General features: G+C 49.1%; 1 protein-coding gene across 3 annotated transcripts; it reads left to right on the top strand.

Annotated features, from left to right (window-relative positions):
• Positions 1-1,042: 1,042 nt before the first annotated feature.
• Positions 1,043-14,860, top strand: TRAPPC3 (trafficking protein particle complex 3). 3 transcript variants are annotated; one of them, XM_010360419.2, is made up of 5 exons: positions 1,043-1,220; positions 10,686-10,783; positions 11,033-11,132; positions 13,464-13,646; positions 14,112-14,860. In XM_010360419.2, the coding sequence occupies exons 1-5, from the start codon at positions 1,179-1,181 to the stop codon at positions 14,229-14,231; spliced, it is 543 nt and encodes a 180-aa protein (XP_010358721.1). In that variant the 5' UTR covers positions 1,043-1,178; the 3' UTR covers positions 14,232-14,860. The 3 variants fall into 3 exon arrangements, with proteins under 3 accessions (XP_010358721.1, XP_030798257.1, XP_030798256.1); XM_030942397.1 differs by having other exon boundaries at positions 1,057-1,077; XM_030942396.1 differs by having other exon boundaries at positions 1,060-1,481.
• Positions 14,861-18,089: the final 3,229 nt, after the last annotated feature.

The raw sequence follows: 18,089 nt of genomic DNA, 5'->3' as shown, positions 1-18,089 counted from the left end.
GGTTGTCATGGTGAGGGCTAGGGGCCAGAATGCAGCTGCTACAGTCAGGCTACCAGGCCTAAGTGAACAGAGTGCTCAGGGACCCCCCAGCCCAGCTTCCTCAGAGTTGATCAGCTGAGAGACCGCTGGAGCTGAAACCAATGAGCTGTGGTCAGGGACTGTAGACTTCCCCTTGGTGATGGGTGAGGGTTCAGCCAGCACATTCCTTTCGTGTTTCTGGGGCCTGTTTTTTGGCTTGTGTTTGGAGGGTGGCTGGAAGGGAATACACTTTTATTTTATGCCTTTTATGCGCCCAAGTGCTGGGCATGCGTGGCTCACCAATCTTTACAACAACTGAGAGAGATTCAGCAACTTGCCTAAAATGGCAAAACTGGGATTAGAACTCAGAACTGACAGCCACGACAGTTAGTGATCTTTGTTTCCTGGGAACCAGGCAGTGTAGCTGTTCTAGGGGGAGGGAGTGGGAGAAAGTGACTTGAACTTTATCTAAAAGACTGGATATTCCATCACGAGGCCACAGGTGGTAGAATGCAGATGCTGGCAACATTTGGGGTTTGGGAACAGATGGCAGTCTGAAGAGAAAGACACTAGCGAAATGCTTGGCACATAGTAGGTCATTAAATATTTTTCTAATGAAGAAGCCAATTCTGTGTGAGTCATTGCTAGTTTTCTGGGACATCTTGGGAGCTTCTGGAGCTGAATCGCAACAGCGGAAGAAGCTAGCTCGAAAGAGGGACTTTCCAAGACCAACCCTGGCGAGAGAGGAATTTGCGGAGCATCATCTCTGAGCCGGGCGCGGGGGGCGGGGGGGAGGGGGACCGGGGGAACCGTGTGGATTACCCAGGATTACTGAAGGCTGCGGACGCCACCCAGTGGCTGGGATGCTGTCCAGGGCGAGCTGGGCTCTACCAGGCAGGCGCGCGCGGAGCACTCCGGGAGTGGTAGTTGATTGCGTTAAGAGGCGGTGCTGCCAAAGAGGCTGTTGGGTGTTGTTGGGCGGGAGTTACCCACGTCGGCCGGACCACGAGTCCCGCGGTGCCCCGCGGCAGGCCGCGCAGGCGCAGTGAATCAGTGCCGGTCAGTCCCTTGGGCTGAGGGGCAGTGGCTGGGGGAGCGGCGTCTGCAGGGGTCGCCGAGCTAACCCTTGGCTAGGAGAGTGGGGTGGGGCGGCCGGCACCATGTCGAGGCAGGCGAACCGTGGCACCGAGAGCAAGAAAATGGTAACTTGGAGCGCGTGACCTCGGCGGGCGGGGCGAAATTGAGGCGTACAGGGAAGGGGCCCGGCGCCGAGCGCGAGGCGCGTTTGGAAAAGGGCCCTTCTGTGAGCTCTGGCAGGGGGAAGCCTCTTGCTGGATCACTCCGGGGCGTCCTAGGCAGGTTAGGGGACCGTCGGAGAAGTTCCCCGGAGGAGACCTCTTTCCCGTGGAGACCCCGCCCCCAAGGCCTGAGTGCCGCTCTGTCCTAAGCCAACAACAACGACGGTAATAAATACCAGTAACTGCCACTTACTGCTCTCTTACTGTGTGTTAGGCACCGGGCCACGCACGTTACATGCATTCCATGTAGCCTGTATCAGATGGATAACATGATTGCCGTTTTTACAGCTTGGAGAGCTTACGTAATTTGCTCACATTTACACCTGGAAAGTTAGGACTTGGACCCATGTTTAACTCCAAAGCTAATGCTTCAGACTGTTAGGCTATACTCTTAGGCTATAGTGACTAGCACTGTGGCGTGGTATTGTGAGAGATGTTCAGTTACTGGTCGTGCCAGAAAGGAACGTTTTATTCAGTGAAATAAGAGATGGGCCAGAGTAAGCAGTGAGTGGTGCCCCTTATGGAGTGGGTGGCTCCCTTCTTTCCCCGGGGAATAGTTGGACACCATATGGTCCTATAAAGTTGGACTAGGGGCTGGGGCTGCAGACTTAGGTCATTTTTCTTTTTTTCTCCCCCCTCCCGCCCCCAGACGAAGTCTCTCTCTGTCACCCAGGCTGTAGTGCGGTGGCACTAATTTGACTCACTGCAACCTGCCAGGTTCAAGCAGTTCTCCTGCCTCAGCCTCCCGAGTAGCTGGGATTCCAGGTGCCCACGACCACGCCTGGTTAATTTTTTTATTTTTAGTGGAGATGGGGTTTCAACATGTTGGCCAGGCTGGTCTCGAACTCCTGACCTCAGGTAATCCGCCTTCCTCGGCCTCCCAAAGTGCTGGGATTACAGGCGTGAGCCACCGCTCCCAGCCAATTTTTGTATTTTTAGTTGAGATGGGGTTTCACCATATTGGCCAGCCTGGTCTCAAACTCGTGGCCTTAAGTGATCTGCCTGTTCCGACTCCCAGAGTGCTGGGATTACAGGGTGAGCCACCTCGCCCAGCCAAAAGATGAGAATATTTTGTTAGGAAACAATGTCAAGTTAGGGGAAACACATGGACCTTGGTTGGAATTCTGACTTGATAGATCTTCAATTTCTTTATCTATAAAATGGGGATAGTAACATCTACCTAATATTACATGGGGTGGTGTAAAATGTGAGGGGTGTGGTAAATGTTTCCTTCTGCTTTTCCTGTGAGATGAGCAGAGGTCTTCCTGCTTAGTTTTCTTACTTTGCTCTCATTTTATCCATTTTTTAAACCTGAAATCAATATTGAAATATTTAACAAAACCCTGCAGACTCTACCCCCAACCCCCAGTATTCTTGGTTTCAGTGAAGTAAGGTAATTAGGGAGGGGCAGCAGCATGCTCCTGCCCTCAAGGCTCTTGGAACTCCCTTCCTCTAGATAGTCACCTAGCCCACTCCTGGCTTCATTCATAGTTACTTACATGTCACCTCCTTTGAGAGGCCTTTCCTCCTGGTTATCTAATTCTCTAACCTCTAATTCTATGCTGATTGTCTTCATAGCACTATTTAATTTTAAATTTTAAATGATATACCCAGGCTGGAGTGCAGTGGCATGATTGGGGCTCATCCAGCCTGACCTCCAGAGTTCAAGCAATCCTTCCACCTCAGCCTCCCAAGTAGCTGGTACTATAGGTGTGCACCACCATGCCTAGCTATTTTTTTTTTTTTTTTTTTTTTTGTAGAGCTAGGGGTCTCCCTGTGTTGCTCTGGTTGGTCTCGAGGTCTCAAACTCCTGGATTCAAGCAATCCCTCCAGCTCCGCCTCACAAATTACTGGGATTGCATTTGTGTTCCATTTCAGCTTTCTAAGACCTAAATTGTTTTGTTTTGTGTTTTGAGACAGAGTCTTGCTCTGTCACCTAGGCTGGAGTGCAGTGGCCCGATCTCAGCTCACTGCAACCTCCACCTCCCAGGTTCAAAAGATTCTCCTGCCTCAGCCTCCCAAATAGCTAGGATTACAGGCACCCACCACTACGCCCGGCTGATTTTTGTATTCCTAGGTTGGTCTCAAACTCCTGACCTCAAGTGATCTGCCCGCCTCAGCCTCTCAAATTGCTGGGATTACAGGTCTGAGCCACTGCACCCAGCCTTCGTTTTTAGCATTGATTTATTAAAATGAAAGTACACTCCACGAAGCAGGAGCAGGATTGAGCAAACGGCTCAAGAGCCACCTAAATTGTTAATATGCCCAAGTAACTAGATTTTAGTCTGTGGAAACAGAAACAGCCCTTTTGTCCAATAAACTTTTCCTCAGCCCCAACTATATGCAGAGCTCTGTGCTAGATGCTGTGGGAGATGCAAGGATGAAGTCCTAGTCCCTAACTTTGAGAAGCACATACTCTGTGAGGGAGACAGAAATGTATACCATATATACTGTGTATCTTCTAGCAGTGGAAAAATGAAAAGAAATGAATGCCATACAGAGGTATAGTACCGGCTACACCTGAGTTCTAGTTTCACCACTTACTTGCCGTGTTACCTTGGGCAAGTTTGTTCATTATTCTAGCATCAACTTCCTCATCTTTTTTTTTTTTTAAATAAAGGAAGTAGGCCAGGTGCGGTGGCTCACGCCTGTAACCCAGCACTTTGGGAGGCTGAGGCGGGTGGATCATGAGGTCAAGAGACTTGAGACCATCCTGGCCGATATGGTGAAACACTGTCTCTACTAAAAATAGACAAATTAGCTGGGTGTGGTGGCACACACCTGTAGTCCCAGTTACTCGGGAGGCTGAGGAAGGAGAATGGCGTGAACCTGGCAGGTGGAGCTCGCAGTGAGCCAAGATGGCGCCACTGCACTCCAGCCTGGGCAACAGAGCGAGACTGTGTCTCCAAAAAAAAAACAACCTCCTTAAGGAGATTTGACATGTTGTTTGGGGCAGTGACTGGAAGAAAGGCCTCCTGAAAACTGTCAAGTGGTGTCTCACCTGAATGTAGAGCTGGTTTCATTTACTTTGTTCACGTTGTACCTGAAGTAGTTGGAGATCATGTTAGCATAGCTGCTATAAATCCTGTGGTTTCTTGTCTGCAAAGCACATTCAAGTCCATTATCTTACTAGATCCTACCAACAACCCTGTGAATGGCATGACAGATTTTACTGTTTTACTGTTGCTTTTTTTGAGTTAGAAGATTGAGGCTTAGCCCGGTGAATTGATTTACCTAAGTATTCACAGCTGTTAAGCAGCAAGTCCAGACTCCGAATCAGGCTTTCAGGATCTTGCTGTGTCGTCCAGGCTGGAATGCAGTGGTGTAATCACAGTTCACTGCAGCCTTGACTTCTTAGGCTCAAGCCATCCTCTCACCTCAGCCTCCTGAGTAGCTGGGACTACAGGCATGGGCCACCACACCCAGCTAATTTGTTCTATTTTTTAAAAGATGTGTTCTCATTGTGTTTCCTAGGATAGCCTCAAACTCCTGGGCTCAGGTGACCACTTCTGACCCCTGCCTCGGCCTCCTAAAGTGCTGGGATTATAGGCATGAGCCACCATGCCCAGCCAGAAAGTTGTTTATATTAATTCAGAATCTCTTTCTTTCCTTATTACTTGCCCTCCTTTTTTTTTTTTTTTTTTTTCGAGACAGGGTCTAACTCTTGTCTCCCAGGCTGAAATGCAGTGGCACGATCTTGGCTCACCGCAATCTCCACCTCCTGGGTTCAAGCAGTTCTGCCACAGCCTCCTAAGTAGTTGGGATTACAGGCACCTGCCACCACGCCCGGCTAATTTTTGTAGTTTTAGTAGAGAATGGGTTTCACCGTGTTGGCCAGGCTGGTCTCAAACTCCAGACCTCAGGTGATCCGTCCGCCTCAGCCTCCCAAAGTGCTGTACTTGCCCTCCTTGAACCTAGTTCAGGGTGCTCTCTAGCACCACACCACATGGAACCAGTTTAAGAATAAAAATAAGCATGTATTTCTTGAGTACCTGCTGTGCAGTGGGTGCTCCACAAACATCATTATCTGATTGGAATTTCGCTGGAATTGCACAGTAACTGAAAGGCGAGTAACGTCACCATTTTACAGATGGGAAAAACTAATGTTCAGGGAGGTTAAGCAGCAGCTTAGGATAACAAAGCTTTTTTACAGGATAAATGCTCAACTATAAGAAGGCTGTTGAGTCTGTTACTTAACCTGTCATCTGTTAAATGGGGATGAATAATATTTGTGCTGCTAGCCTCTCATGGTTGTTATGAGAAACTGTTACCAAAATAGATGTGTTGGCTGGGCGCGGTGGCTCACGCCTGTAATCCCAGCACTTTGGGAGGCTGAGGCGGGCAGATCACGAGGTCAGGAGATCGAGACCATCCTGGCTAACACGGTGAAACCCTGCCTCTTCTAAAAATACAAAAAATTAGCCGGGCGTGGTGGTGGGCACCTGCAGTCCCAGCTACTCAGGAGGCTGAGGCAGGAGAATGGCGTGAACTCGGGAGGCGGAGCTTGCAGTGAGCTGCGATCACGCCACTGCACCCCAGCCTGGGCGACAGAGCGAGACTCCGTCTCAAAAATAGATGTGTTGCAGAAGAGATTCATGTTTCTGGTGGTAGCAGAGATGTGGTGCTTACGTTCAGTGAAGAGATTGGGCTGGTTGACCTTTATGATCCCATGAGAACTTTTTTTTTTTTTTTTTTTTTTTTTTGAGACGGAGTCTTGCTCTGCCGCCCAGGCTGGAGTGCAGTGGCCGGCTCTCAGCTCACTGCAAGCTCCGCCTCCCGGGTTCACGCCATTCTCCTGTCTCAGCCTCCCGAGTAGCTGGGACTACAGGCGCCCGCCTCGTCGCCCGGCTAGTTTTTTGTATTTTTTAGTAGAGACGGGGTTTCACCGTATTAGCCAGGATGGTCTCGATCTCCTGACCTCGTGATCCGCCCGTCTCGGCCTCCCAAAGTGCTGGGATTACAGGCTTGAGCCACCGCGCCCGGCCGAGAACTTTTGTTTTAAAGGTCACAAGGGCTGAAAACCCAGATCTTCTTTTTTTTTTTTTTTTTTTTTTTTTTTTTTTTTTGAGACGGAGTCTCGCTGTGTCGCCCAGGCTGGAGTGCAGTGGCGCGATCTCGGCTCACTGCAAGCTCCGCTTCCCAGGTTCACGCCATTCTCCCGCCTCAGCCTCCGAGTAGCTGGGACTACAGGCGCCCGCCACTACGCCCGGCTAGTTTTTTGTATTTTTAGTAGAGACGGGGTTTCACCATGTTAGCCAGGATGGTCTCGATCTCCTGACCTCGTGATCCACCCGCCTCGGCCTCCCAAAGTGCTGGGATTACAGGCTTGAGCCACCGCGCCCGGCCGAAAACCCAGATCTTCTAACTCTGCAACCTCTTGTCACTTATCTGATATCCTCTTCTGTTCTCTCTTGCTTACTCCTCTCTAATGCCAAGAGTCTCCCGCTGTTTCTCAAACACACCAGGCATACTTCTACCTCAGAATCTTTAGAAATAGTTTCCAGAATTTTTTTAGACCAGATATCTATCCAGATATCTTCATGGCTTACCAAATATCACCTTAGTGAGGCCTTCCCTGATTATTCTATTAAAATTACCCCCCAATACACACACACACACGTACGTACACACATAAATACCCCCAATCTGTTTTTGTGCTTTATTTTTCTCCATAGCACCTATCACTGTTTGGCAAATCATGTATTTTATTTGGCTGTATTGTCTCGTCCCCTCCTGTTAGATAGCCTGGTACACAGTAAATGTTGAATGAATGATTTGTTTTCATTATACCATAGCCCACTCCTATTTTATTTGTTTATATTTATATTTATTTTTATTTTTTTTTTTATTTTTTTTTTTATTTTTATTTTTATTTTTTTTTTGAGGCGAAGTCTTGCTCTGTCGCCCGGACTGGAGTGCAGTGGCCGGATCTCAGCTCACTGCAAGCTCCGCCTCCCGGGTTTGCGCCATTCTCCCGCCTCAGCCTCCCGAGTAGCTGGGACTACAGGCGCCCGCCACCTTGCCCGGCTAGTTTTTTTTTTTTTGTATTTTTAGTAGAGACGGGGTTTCACTGTGTTAGTCAGGATGGTCTCGATCTCCTGACCTCGTGATCCGCCCGTCTCGGCCTCCCAAAGTGCTGGGATTACAGGCTTGAGCCACCGCGCCCGGCCTATTTTTATTTTTTGAGACAGGGTTTCACTCTTTTACCTAGGCGGGAGTACTGTGGTGCAATTACAGTTCATTGCAGGCTTGACGTCCCCAGGCTCAAGCCATCCTCCGCCTCAGCCTCCCGAGTAGCTGGGACTATAGGCATCCACGACCATGCTTGGCTAATTTTTTAAATTTTTTGTAAAGTTGGGGGGTCTCACTATTTGCCCAGGCTGGTCTCAAATCCCTGGGCTCAAGTGATCCTCTCTCCTCAGCCTCCCAAAGTGCCGGAATTACCAGTGTGAGCCAGCACACCTGGCCCTCCCTTCCATTTTTAAAGCATAAAGGCCTTTAAGTTATACATTTATGTCACTCACAGTTCCACAGAGGCTTGGTTCGTAATTGAAGATGAAGATAGACTTGCAAATCAAGAGAGGGTATGGAGCGCCTAACTTAAGGATCCCATTCCCAGATCCCAGGTATATTGATTCCATGACCACCAGCAGGTCTGTCCAGGACCTTGATTTTTCTTATTGGTAAATAGGAGGTAGTTGCATGTATAAGGTGCTTGATAACATCATGATTTGCTTGTTACTTGGCATCATGGTGGCCTGAGGCTCTTGGAGTCTCCATCCAAGGGCTCATTAATAATGGAATGAAAGCTCTCCTGATTTAATGCAGTGGTGCCAATTCTCTGGACTGGTAACTGCTGGATTGTTTCCATTCATTCATGCCCAAACCATTCTAGTGCCAAGCCCTTGACTTTACTAAAAAAATCCTTCCCCTCCTTAACAGCTTCCCCTTAATTGCCATATTTGGTAAATAGTCTCTTGGAGATACTGATCTGACTGTTTAGTTGAGTTCAAAGGGCCTCCTGATCCTGAAACTGATTTTCTTTGACTCTAGTACAGCTAAGTTTTTTGGGTGTTTTTTTTTTTTTTCCGTCCTGTTTTTCTTTTTATTGAGTAGGGCTTTTTAATATTGCAGTTGTGGGGAAGAGTGGATAGGTTGACCTCTGGCTTGGAAACGTTTGATTTTTTTTCTCCCCAAATTACTTATTTCAATAATTAGCTGTTTGACTTTGGGCACATTCTTTTTGTTTTGTTTTGTTTTGTTTTTTTGGAGACGGAGTCTCGCTCTGTTGCCCAGGCTGGAGTGCAGTGGTGTGATCTCAGCTCACTGCAAGCTCCGCCTCCCGGGTTTACGCCATTCTCCTGTCTCAGCCTCCCGCGTAGTTGGGACTACAGGCACCCACCACCTCGCCCGGCTAGTTTTTTGTATTTTTTAGTAGAGATGGAGTTTCACTGTGTTAGTCAGGATGGTCTCAATCTCCTGACCTCGTGATCCACCTGTCTCAGCCTCCCAAAGTTCTGGGATTACAGGCTTGAGCCACCGCGCCCGGCCCTTGGGCACATTCTTTAACCATTCTGGGTCTCAGTTTCCTCATCTCTAAAGTGGGATTAATTCCTGCCTTTCTTAGATTACTGTGTTATCATGGGATAGATAATGAGATAAAAGTAGAATGCAGTATTTAAGCAAAAGGCATTCAAATTGTTATTCTTTTTTTTTTTTTTTTTTTTTTTTTTTTTTTTTTTTTTTTGAGACGGAGTCTCGCTCTGTCGCCCGGGCTGGAGTGCAGTGGCCGGTTCTCAGCTCACTGCAAGCTCCGCCTCCCGGGTTTATGCCATTCTCCTGCCTCAGCCTCCGAGTAGCTGGGACTACAGGCGCCCGCCACCTCGCCCGGCTAGTTTTTTGTATTTTTTAGTAGAGACGGGGTTTCACCGTGTTAGCCAGGATGGTCTCGATCTCCTGACCTCGTGATCCGCCCGTCTCGGCCTCCCAAAGTGCTGGGATTACAGGCTTGAGCCACCGCGCCCGGCCAAATTGTTATTCTTGTAGTGCCCCCATCATCAGGTCATGGGGTGGCATGAGGAGCATTGGGTTCTGAGAGCCTGGGCTTTTATATTTCTTACACTTTCTTCCCCAGAAAACTTGAAGAGAGGAAGCTTCTTTGCTTCAAATCTGACAAGGTTCTTTGCTTCAAATCTGACAAGCCTCCATTCAGAAGGAAGTCAGTGGGTAGTTATCCTGATTTTTCAGCCTTATTTCTGAGTTAATCCATTGGTCCAGATGTGCTGTTAATATGTTTCTTGCTTTAACCCTGATAATACCTTTCACCCTGCCTGCTGCTTTCATTCTGTGGTCTTGGTATTTGTCACTCATTTCACCTTCTACATTGATTTCTTGGTAGATAGGTGACAGAATTCTTTGGAGTGCAGTGGTGCAATCTCGGCTCACTGCAAGCTCTGCCTCCCGGGTTTACGCCATTCTCCTGCCTCAGCCTCCCGAGTAGCTGGAACTACAGGTGCCTGCCACCACGCCTGGCTAGTTTTTTGTATTTTTAGTAGAGATGGGGTTTCAGCGTGTTAGCCAGGATGGTCTCAGTCTCCTGACTTCGTCATCCACCCACCTCGGCCTCCCAAAGTGCTGGTATTGCAAGCATGAGCCACTGCTCCCAGCCCCAGAATTCTTCATCTGAGAAAGGGTTTCTGTGATTTTAACTGCTATTGTAATAGGAACCAGTTGATTCTGAAGAGTCACCTCTTTTCCTGGAAATATTTTGGCTGTGCGTTAAGAGGAACATTATTTTCTCCCATGCTGGTGACTTTGGAAAGGGGTTGTCATTAGGGCGATGAACTTGGTCTGGGACTTCCTTCCTTCCCCATGGACTGGGCCCCCGGATCCTCTGTTGCTCGTGGGAGGGGCCTTGGGAGTGCAGTTTACTCTAGGCCAGGACATTTTAAGATATGTGGAAGCCATTGGTCACATCTGCCAGCCACAGAGATGAGTTTGTAAATGTCTGTTTCAGTGTTTCACAGCTTCTAGTGAATGACTGTTGCTCCCATACCAGATTCTGGTGACCTGACCTTAGGCTTGACAGCTGTGGTGGAGACTTGGGTTGACTGAAGCCTACGTTGGTGTGTTGGAAGAGTGATTGCTTAGTGCATGCCTTTTACAGCCCATTTTGCAATAGTTCTGGCTGCAGCCCTGCCGCTTTGACCTTGTGGGCCAGATTTCCTGGCTCCTCCGTTGGGATGATGTTCTTTTCCTCCAGACACACTTAGAGGGAATCCTGACAGTTGCATCAAGGCTGATACAGACTCTCACCACACTTTCTCTTTTGTGCTACTTAGTCCCACCTGCCTTTTGAATCTCTTTTAGAGCTCTGAGCTCTTCACCCTGACCTATGGTGCTCTGGTCACCCAGCTATGCAAGGACTATGAAAATGATGAAGATGTGAATAAACAGCTGGACAAAATGTGAGTGAGCTCCTTCACAGGAGAGACAGAAATGGGGCCTCCCAGCACATTGAGTCTACATTGTCCTTTAGAGCTTAAAACAGGGTTCTCTGTCTTTCTCAGCCAACATTTTGGGTACATTTCTCACTAAACTCATTTACTGGGATGTTTTTGAGATTATCCCCATTTTCCCTTTACCACCAACAACCTTATGTTCAAACAAAAGACATTTAGACTCCATGATAATCTCTTCTGTAACTTCCTTCCCAGGGGCTTTAACATTGGAGTCCGGCTGATTGAAGATTTCTTGGCTCGGTCAAATGTCGGGAGGTGCCATGACTTTCGGGAAACTGCGGATGTCATTGCCAAGGTCATTATTCTGGGCCAGCTGTCCATGCTGAAGAATTGCTGCTGGGAGGCACTGCTTACCACTCTTTCTAGCTCCCTTAGAGAGCCTTTAATCTCCCAAAAGACTGGCTAGGCAGCTCTTTGGGTCAAAAAAGCGTTCCAGGTCATTAAGGAATAGCATAGATTATTTAATCCCCGTGGATTAAAGCCCCACTGAAATAAAAGCCTGAGCTTTTCCATTGTGAAGGTGTAGCAGAGTAGCATGGGGGCAAAGAATACAGACTTGATCGGGCGCGGTAGCTCATGCCTGTAATCCCAGCACTTTGGGAGGCCAAGGCGGGTGGATCATGAGGTCAGGAGTTCAAGACCATCCTGGCCAAAATGGTGAAACCCCGGCTCTACTAAAAATACAAAAATTTGCTGGGCGTGGTGGCAGGTGCCTGTAATCCCAGCTACTCGGGAGGCTGAGGCAGAGAATTGCTTGAACTCAGGAGGTGGAGGTTGTAGTGAGCCAAAATCAGGTCACTGCACTCAAGTCTGGGTGACAGAGCGAGACTCCGTCTTTTTTTTTTTTTTGAGACGGAGTCTTGCTCTGCCGCCCAGGCTGGAGTGCAGTGGCCGGCTCTCAGCTCACTGCAAGCTCCGCCTCCCGGGTTCACGCCATTCTCCTATCTCAGCCTCCCGAGTAGCTGGGACTACAGGCGCCCGCCTCGTCGCCCGGCTAGTTTTTTGTATTTTTTAGTAGAGACGGGGTTTCACCGTATTAGCCAGGATGGTCTCGATCTCCTGACCTCGTGATCCGCCCGTCTCGGCCTCCCAAAGTGCTGGGATTACAGGCTTGAGCCACCGCGCCCGGCCGAGACTCCGTCTTAAAAAAAAAAAAAAAGAATATAGACTCACAAACCTGGCTTCAGTACTTACTAGTTCTGTGTTTTTAGTTAAGTTATTTTAAATTTCTTTAATTACCAGTGACCTCATCTTTTTTTTTTTTTTTTTTTTTGAGACGGAGTCTCGCTCTGTCCCCCTGGCTGGAGGGCAGTGGTACAATCTCGGCTCACTGCAAGCTCCGCCTCCTGGGTTCCCGCCATTCTCCTGCCTCAGCCTCCCGAGTAGCTGGAACTACAGGCGCCCGCAACCGCGCCTGGCTAATTTTTTGTATTTTTGATAGAGATGGGGTTTCACCGTGGTCTCGATCTCCTGACCTTGTGATCTGCCCGCCTCGGCCTCCCAAAGTGCTGGGATTACAGGCGTGAGCCACCGCGCCCAGCCTCTTTTTTTTTTTTTTTTTTTTTTGAGACTGAGTCTCGCTCTTGTTGCCTGGACTAGAGTGCAATGGCATGATCTCGGCTCACCGCAACCTCCGCCCCGCCCCCCCCGGGTTCAAGCGATTCTCCTGCCTCAACCTCCCGAGTAGCTGAGATTACAGGCACGCACCCCCATGCCTGGCTAATTTTAATTTTGTATTTTGGGTAGAGACAGGGTTTCACCATGTTGGTCAGGGTGGTCTCGAACTTCCAGCCTCAGGTGATCTGCCCACCTTGGCCTCCCAGAGTGCTGGGATTATAGGCATGAACCACCACACCTGGCACCAGTTACCTAATCTTTAATACGAAGAAAATAAGAGCTATCCACAGGGTTGTTTTAAGGAGTAAATGAATAATGGACACGAACATTTAGGTAAAATGCTAGTGTTTAGCATAGTGTTGTGCATATGGTAAATGTTTACTATTACTAGTCTTAGTGCTATCTATTACAGTATTAATAAATGACATAGCACCCATAACTTTGTGGTGTCAGTTACCTGAAGTTGGTCTTTCTGTTGTAAGCTTGCTGGCCATACCCAAATCCTAAAGAGGATTGACAGTGGAGAGAGCTTTTTGAGAGTTTGGAATTAGGAGGGCGGATAGGGTAGGACTTTTTCTCTGCCCAGTAATGTGTTTTCACTTTTAAGAAGGTACATTCAGGTAACACAGACAGAGGACAGGGAAGTGGGTTAGGGGCCTCTGCACTGAGGCAGCCATGGTGTCGGGAGACTAGTGCTCCCTTCCACTGAGAAGTACAGGCAGACAGTGAGTGAGTTGTTGCTTACTTGTATGATGCCTAAGAAAGAAAAATATTTTTGGGAAAACAAAACAAAGCGACAGCCAAAATTGTATGATGCTGTGAAGGAGAGGGGTGCAGCATCATGTACCGATGCTTCTCGTTTGTTGCCCTGAGTGTCCAAAGCGTCATCTTGCGGAGGCCACAGGTTTGTTCCTGAGCCACTTACTTCCCCTTTGCCAGTTCTGTCACCTTCCCAGTGGTACAGTTCCTGCTGCTCTTTCCTAAAGCGCTGTTTTGTGTCCCCTGACAGGTGGCGTTCAAGATGTACTTGGGCATCACTCCAAGCATTACTAATTGGAGCCCAGCTGGTGATGAATTCTCCCTCATTTTGGAAAATAACCCCTTGGTGGACTTTGTGGAACTTCCTGATAACCACTCATCCCTTATTTATTCCAATCTCTTGTGTGGGGTGTTGCGGGGAGCTTTGGAGATGGTGAGTGCAGCTCTTTATCTTCTGGGACACCTGAAAGCAATAGGGACTTGATAAGTGAATGAATGAAAGAGAGAAAAGACAGGGCTTTGGCTCACCCCAGCACTTTACTGTCTAAGATGGTGATGCCGCTGAGGTAGGATCCAAGTCGGACATCTTTACATGGTGGTGCTCCTCCATACCAGGCTGGAAGGTGGTGCTGTCAGTCCCCAAAGCCCAGGAACATCCATTCTCAGATAGGCTTATTTGGTGACAGTCTCATTCTTGGGTATTCTTTGCTAAGTTTCTCCTTAAGGGTTGGAGCCATTGTCTTATGCAACAGAACATTGGCGCTGTCAATCCTGTCCTTGTGGGAAACCAGCCCTGCTTTTTTGGCTGCCGTGGATGAGTCAGTTATGCCCCATCCCCACTGGTTCCCTAGAGGCTGTGGCCAGGCAGCTACCCCTTCATTTTCCCCCTATCCTCCAGGTCCAGATGGCTGTGGAGGCAAAGTTTGTCCAGGACACCCTGAAAGGAGATGGTGTGACAGAAATCCGGATGAGATTCATCAGGCGGATTGAGGACAATCTTCCAGCTGGAGAGGAATAACCATCCCTAGGACTCGAGGACAGCCAGCAGGAGCACTGTTGGAATCAGCAGGCCTCTGTGCTCCCTCTGCCTTCCAGAACTCAGTGACTCTTGAACATGGATGTTATATATTCTTATAACCTGTTTCCATTCTCCATTCAAATAAAGAGCAGACTGTGATACAGTCCATTTACCCCATGAGTGCACATTCAGGAGCGACAGTCTCTGCTCCCTTTCCCTTGAGAGGGGCCAGATGTAATCACCCTTTGTTGGACTAGAAAGAGCTCAAACCTTTTACATTCCTGTTTGAATTTTTCCAAAGCAAAACCCACTTTGACCCCATTAAGAGGCAAGCCTGGCACATCTATCCTTGGGCCTTTAAAAAGCCATTTGCCTCAAATGGCTATAGGGTTGTGGGGTGGAGGGAGGAAGGGCTGGGAGGGAGTGGAGAGGAGTTGCTAGCTGTGGTGTGACACACTGTAGTGCTTGCAGGAAAGGAGCCAGCCATGCCAGAAACACTGACTTCTGGGAAGCCACCCAGCTCTCATTCCTCCCTGCTGTTTGGAGGCAACATCTCCTCTTTTTACAGAGGGCACATCCTTTTTTCTTACAAATTCTTCAATAAAGACACATTCTTGAGTGAAATCCCAGTCATGTCCTGTTTTCTTTCTGCTCATCCCCAGGTGTTTTGTTACAATGGTGTGAGGAGACCAGGTAGGTTCATGGGCCCTTTCTTTCTTTGACTTGGTTTAGCAGTGGCTTCTCTCCAGAGACGAGAGAGTCTGGGAAACCTGGGAGCCAGTATAAGCAACTGAAGCCCCTTCAGAGTCGCTTTTGGCTCTAGTGAGTGCAGCAAAATCTAGAAGCAGACCATTATTCCAGACGCACCTAAAATGAACTGTCCAGGGCACTTGGCCACCAAGTTGAAAGGTTTGGCTAGAAAGGCCATGTAAACCCTGTTGTTGGGGTGCCATTTATTGAGTGCTTACCACTTGAAATACACTACTGAACAGTTTGCATGCATTAGCCAGCTCACAAGAATTCCATTTTTAGAGTGGAGGCCACAAGTTGCCCAGGTCATACAGTGAGTAAGTGGAAAAGCTAGGGTTCAAAGCTGGGCCAATGGGCAAAACCCATGCTCTTAATGAAGATTCTCTTTTACTGCCAGGTTAGCACTGGGAGGGAAAAGGGAACAGGCCCACAGCTCCCTCTCCCAGGCTTAGAGAGCTTGAGATAGCTTTTAAAGGGAGGAAGCAAGAGATTGTGTCAGGCTGTATTTGGTAGCACTGCTTAGGGATAGCCTAAGGCCCTGAGGTTTAGACACTCAGATTTTTGGAGGGAAATGGGGTCCCAGGCCTTGCCTAAAGTCTGTGTGCAGGCCTGAGATGGGGGGAGCCAGTTTTAGATGCATTGTGCTTGAGATGTGGTTTGGTTGTGCTAGGGAAGGACCAGGGTTTTCAGAACCACTGAGAGGGGCAGTTTGCACAGGACTTACCTGCTCTAGCTGGATTAGGCCACCAAGGAGGGATGGTCAGTTTCATGTCCCCAAATATAGGGACATCCTCTGAGCCTCTTTATGTCCCCCTCCATATTATAATTTGGGGTCCCAGGGCAGTGACTCAATTTTGGTCAACTGTGTCAACACTCAGTGTGGGTCTCAGTCCAGTCACAATGGAGTCTGAATGAATGAAAGAGATTAAGGGAATGAATGTTGGGCCCCAGATGTGGAAAGCTTTATGTAGTGTCTGTACCCTGCCAAAAAAAAGTCAGCTGCACCGCCCTTTCCCTTCTCCAGGGGGACCCTCGCCCTTCCTCTCCTCTGGGTACCACAGCCTACTTTTGAGCAGCGGTTTGTGTGCCGTGAGGTTTTGGATATTTCCTTTCCCAGCGTTAAACTTGGGCAACATTACAGGATTAGGGAGCTGTGGAAACAAAGCTCCCTTAGTGACTTTTCCCAGTTACAGCCCCACAACTGGGGCTGAGGGAAGGAAAGAGCTGGAGACTGCAGAAGTATTTGGAACATGCAATCCTCAGCAAACTAACTTCCTGGTCCCCACCCATGTCGTTGATTGGTTGTAGATTACACATCCCTCTCTTACTATGACTGTGAGGCTGAGACAGCCCCCTAGGCTAGGCCATTCCCTTCCAGCAAGATGGGGCAGGTGAGCCTGGCTATATGGGAGAGGCTGACTAACGAGGATTTTTGGGGAGTCTGACTCATGGCAGAGTTCTGGAGCTGGATGGTTGATGCTGGTGGCCTTCGGGCCTGGGGCTGGCTGGGTGGAGCGCTAAGGAAAGGTCTCGGTTTTCAGCCTTTGGCCACCAGGGGTCTCCAAACCACCACTGTACTGTCCCAGAGAGTGACCACTGGACCCCTGGTTTTCAGAATTTGCTAGAAGATGCACCTGATGGAGCAACTCTTAGAGGCTGACCGGAGAGTGGAAGTGCTCCCACTCCAGTCAGCCCTACAGGAACTGAAAGCAAAGCTTACATATAGCTGCCAGGCTAAGTGCCTGCCTACTGGAGCCAGGGCATTGGAAGAGAGCATTGGCCAAGGATGTCTGGTCACATACATACTTCAGACTCTCATGCTGGCCTCCTGAGTTGTACAAGCTAGCTCTGAGCCCTCCCCTAATCAAACCCCCTTACTTCCTGAGTGGAGGCCAGAGCACCAGCCCCATTCCCCTGATGTAACACTGTCCCCTTCCTTCCCCAGACCTCCAACACCAGTGAAATTTCCACATTCAGGTTTCACCCTCTCCTGGAGGGTTGGCCTCCCCTAAGTTTGTACTGGGCATCCAAGGCCAAGAAGCGGGTGGCAACAGAAGCCTCAGGAGCAGAAATTGCATTCAGTAAAATTAAAATAGTCTCCTAACAAGTAGTTCATTGTGGCTAGTAGGGGGTGGGGGTGCAGGAAAAATGTCCTCCCAGAGCTTAAGTGCTACCATGTGCTGTGTTTTGGAAGCCAAAGGGCCGGTGGGAGGGTAGGAGAGAGGAGGGGAGGGTGGTGGCAGGCAAGGAGCTGCTGTTACTGATCCCCAGCCTTTGATGTAGGGCCAGGCCTGACCCCAGGACAGCCGCCGGCCACTGCCAGGGGAGCAGTGGGACTCAGTGCATTCCTGGGGGCAATTTACACTCTGGCAGGAGGAGAGAGGAAAATTTCTACTGTGGGAAGGGGGAAGGGGGTGGAGGGAGGCCGCTGCAGCAGAGGTTGGGGGAGAGGGTGTTGTGAAGAACCATGGAGGGAGCCAGGACACAGAGTAGCACTCTCCTGCTTCGCCCTGGCTCCCTCACCCACGTTGGGTCCAGGCCTTCTCCAGGAAGCCATCTCTGATGGTGAGGAGCTCACATGGGCTGGCCCAGCTACAGCCCAGGGGATGCAGAGAAGCAGCTGCTCTTTCCTTTTGGCTCTAGGAGCCTGGACTGTCAACCATGAGGGCATCTATGACCGAGCTAGGCTAGAGGAGGGATTGGGAGGGTGGTGCGCATGGGCAGGAGGACATTTGCCAGTGAGTGTGGATGAATGTTAGTCATAGCAATAGCTAATCTTTATTGCAGAGTGGCCATGTGCCAGCGCTAGTCAGGTGATAGGCCAGTACTTCACATGTATTTCTCATTTAGCATTCACCACAGCCCTACCACTATCTGCAGATGAGGAGACTGAGGAGCACAGCTAGTATATGGTGGATTCAGCACTTGAACCCAGGTAGTCAGGACCTGAACACAAAGCTCTTATCCAGTACATTACATGTTACGTATTTACGTTTTTGTGTTTCAGTGTTTCCTGGTGTTCCTTGGGCACTGTGTCTGTGTGAATTCCTTTTTTTTTTTTTTTGAGACAGAGTCTGGCTCTGTCACCCATGCTGCTGAAGTGCTGCG

This window comes from Rhinopithecus roxellana, chromosome 12 (assembly GCF_007565055.1).
Source record: "Rhinopithecus roxellana isolate Shanxi Qingling chromosome 12, ASM756505v1, whole genome shotgun sequence".
NCBI lineage: Eukaryota > Metazoa > Chordata > Mammalia > Primates > Cercopithecidae > Rhinopithecus > Rhinopithecus roxellana.
Note: the sequence above shows the minus strand (reverse complement) of the source record. Positions and strands in the feature narration are given on the sequence as shown.

Coding starts and splice junctions, on each gene's coding strand:
- TRAPPC3 (XM_010360419.2), top strand. CDS start 1,179: ATGTCGAGGCAGGCGAACCGTGGCACCGAGAGCAAGAAAATG. Junction 10,784..11,032: donor AATAAACAGCTGGACAAAAT/GTGAGTGAGCTC, acceptor CTTCCTTCCCAG/GGGCTTTAACATTGGAGTCC. Junction 13,647..14,111: donor TGCGGGGAGCTTTGGAGATG/GTGAGTGCAGCT, acceptor CCTATCCTCCAG/GTCCAGATGGCTGTGGAGGC.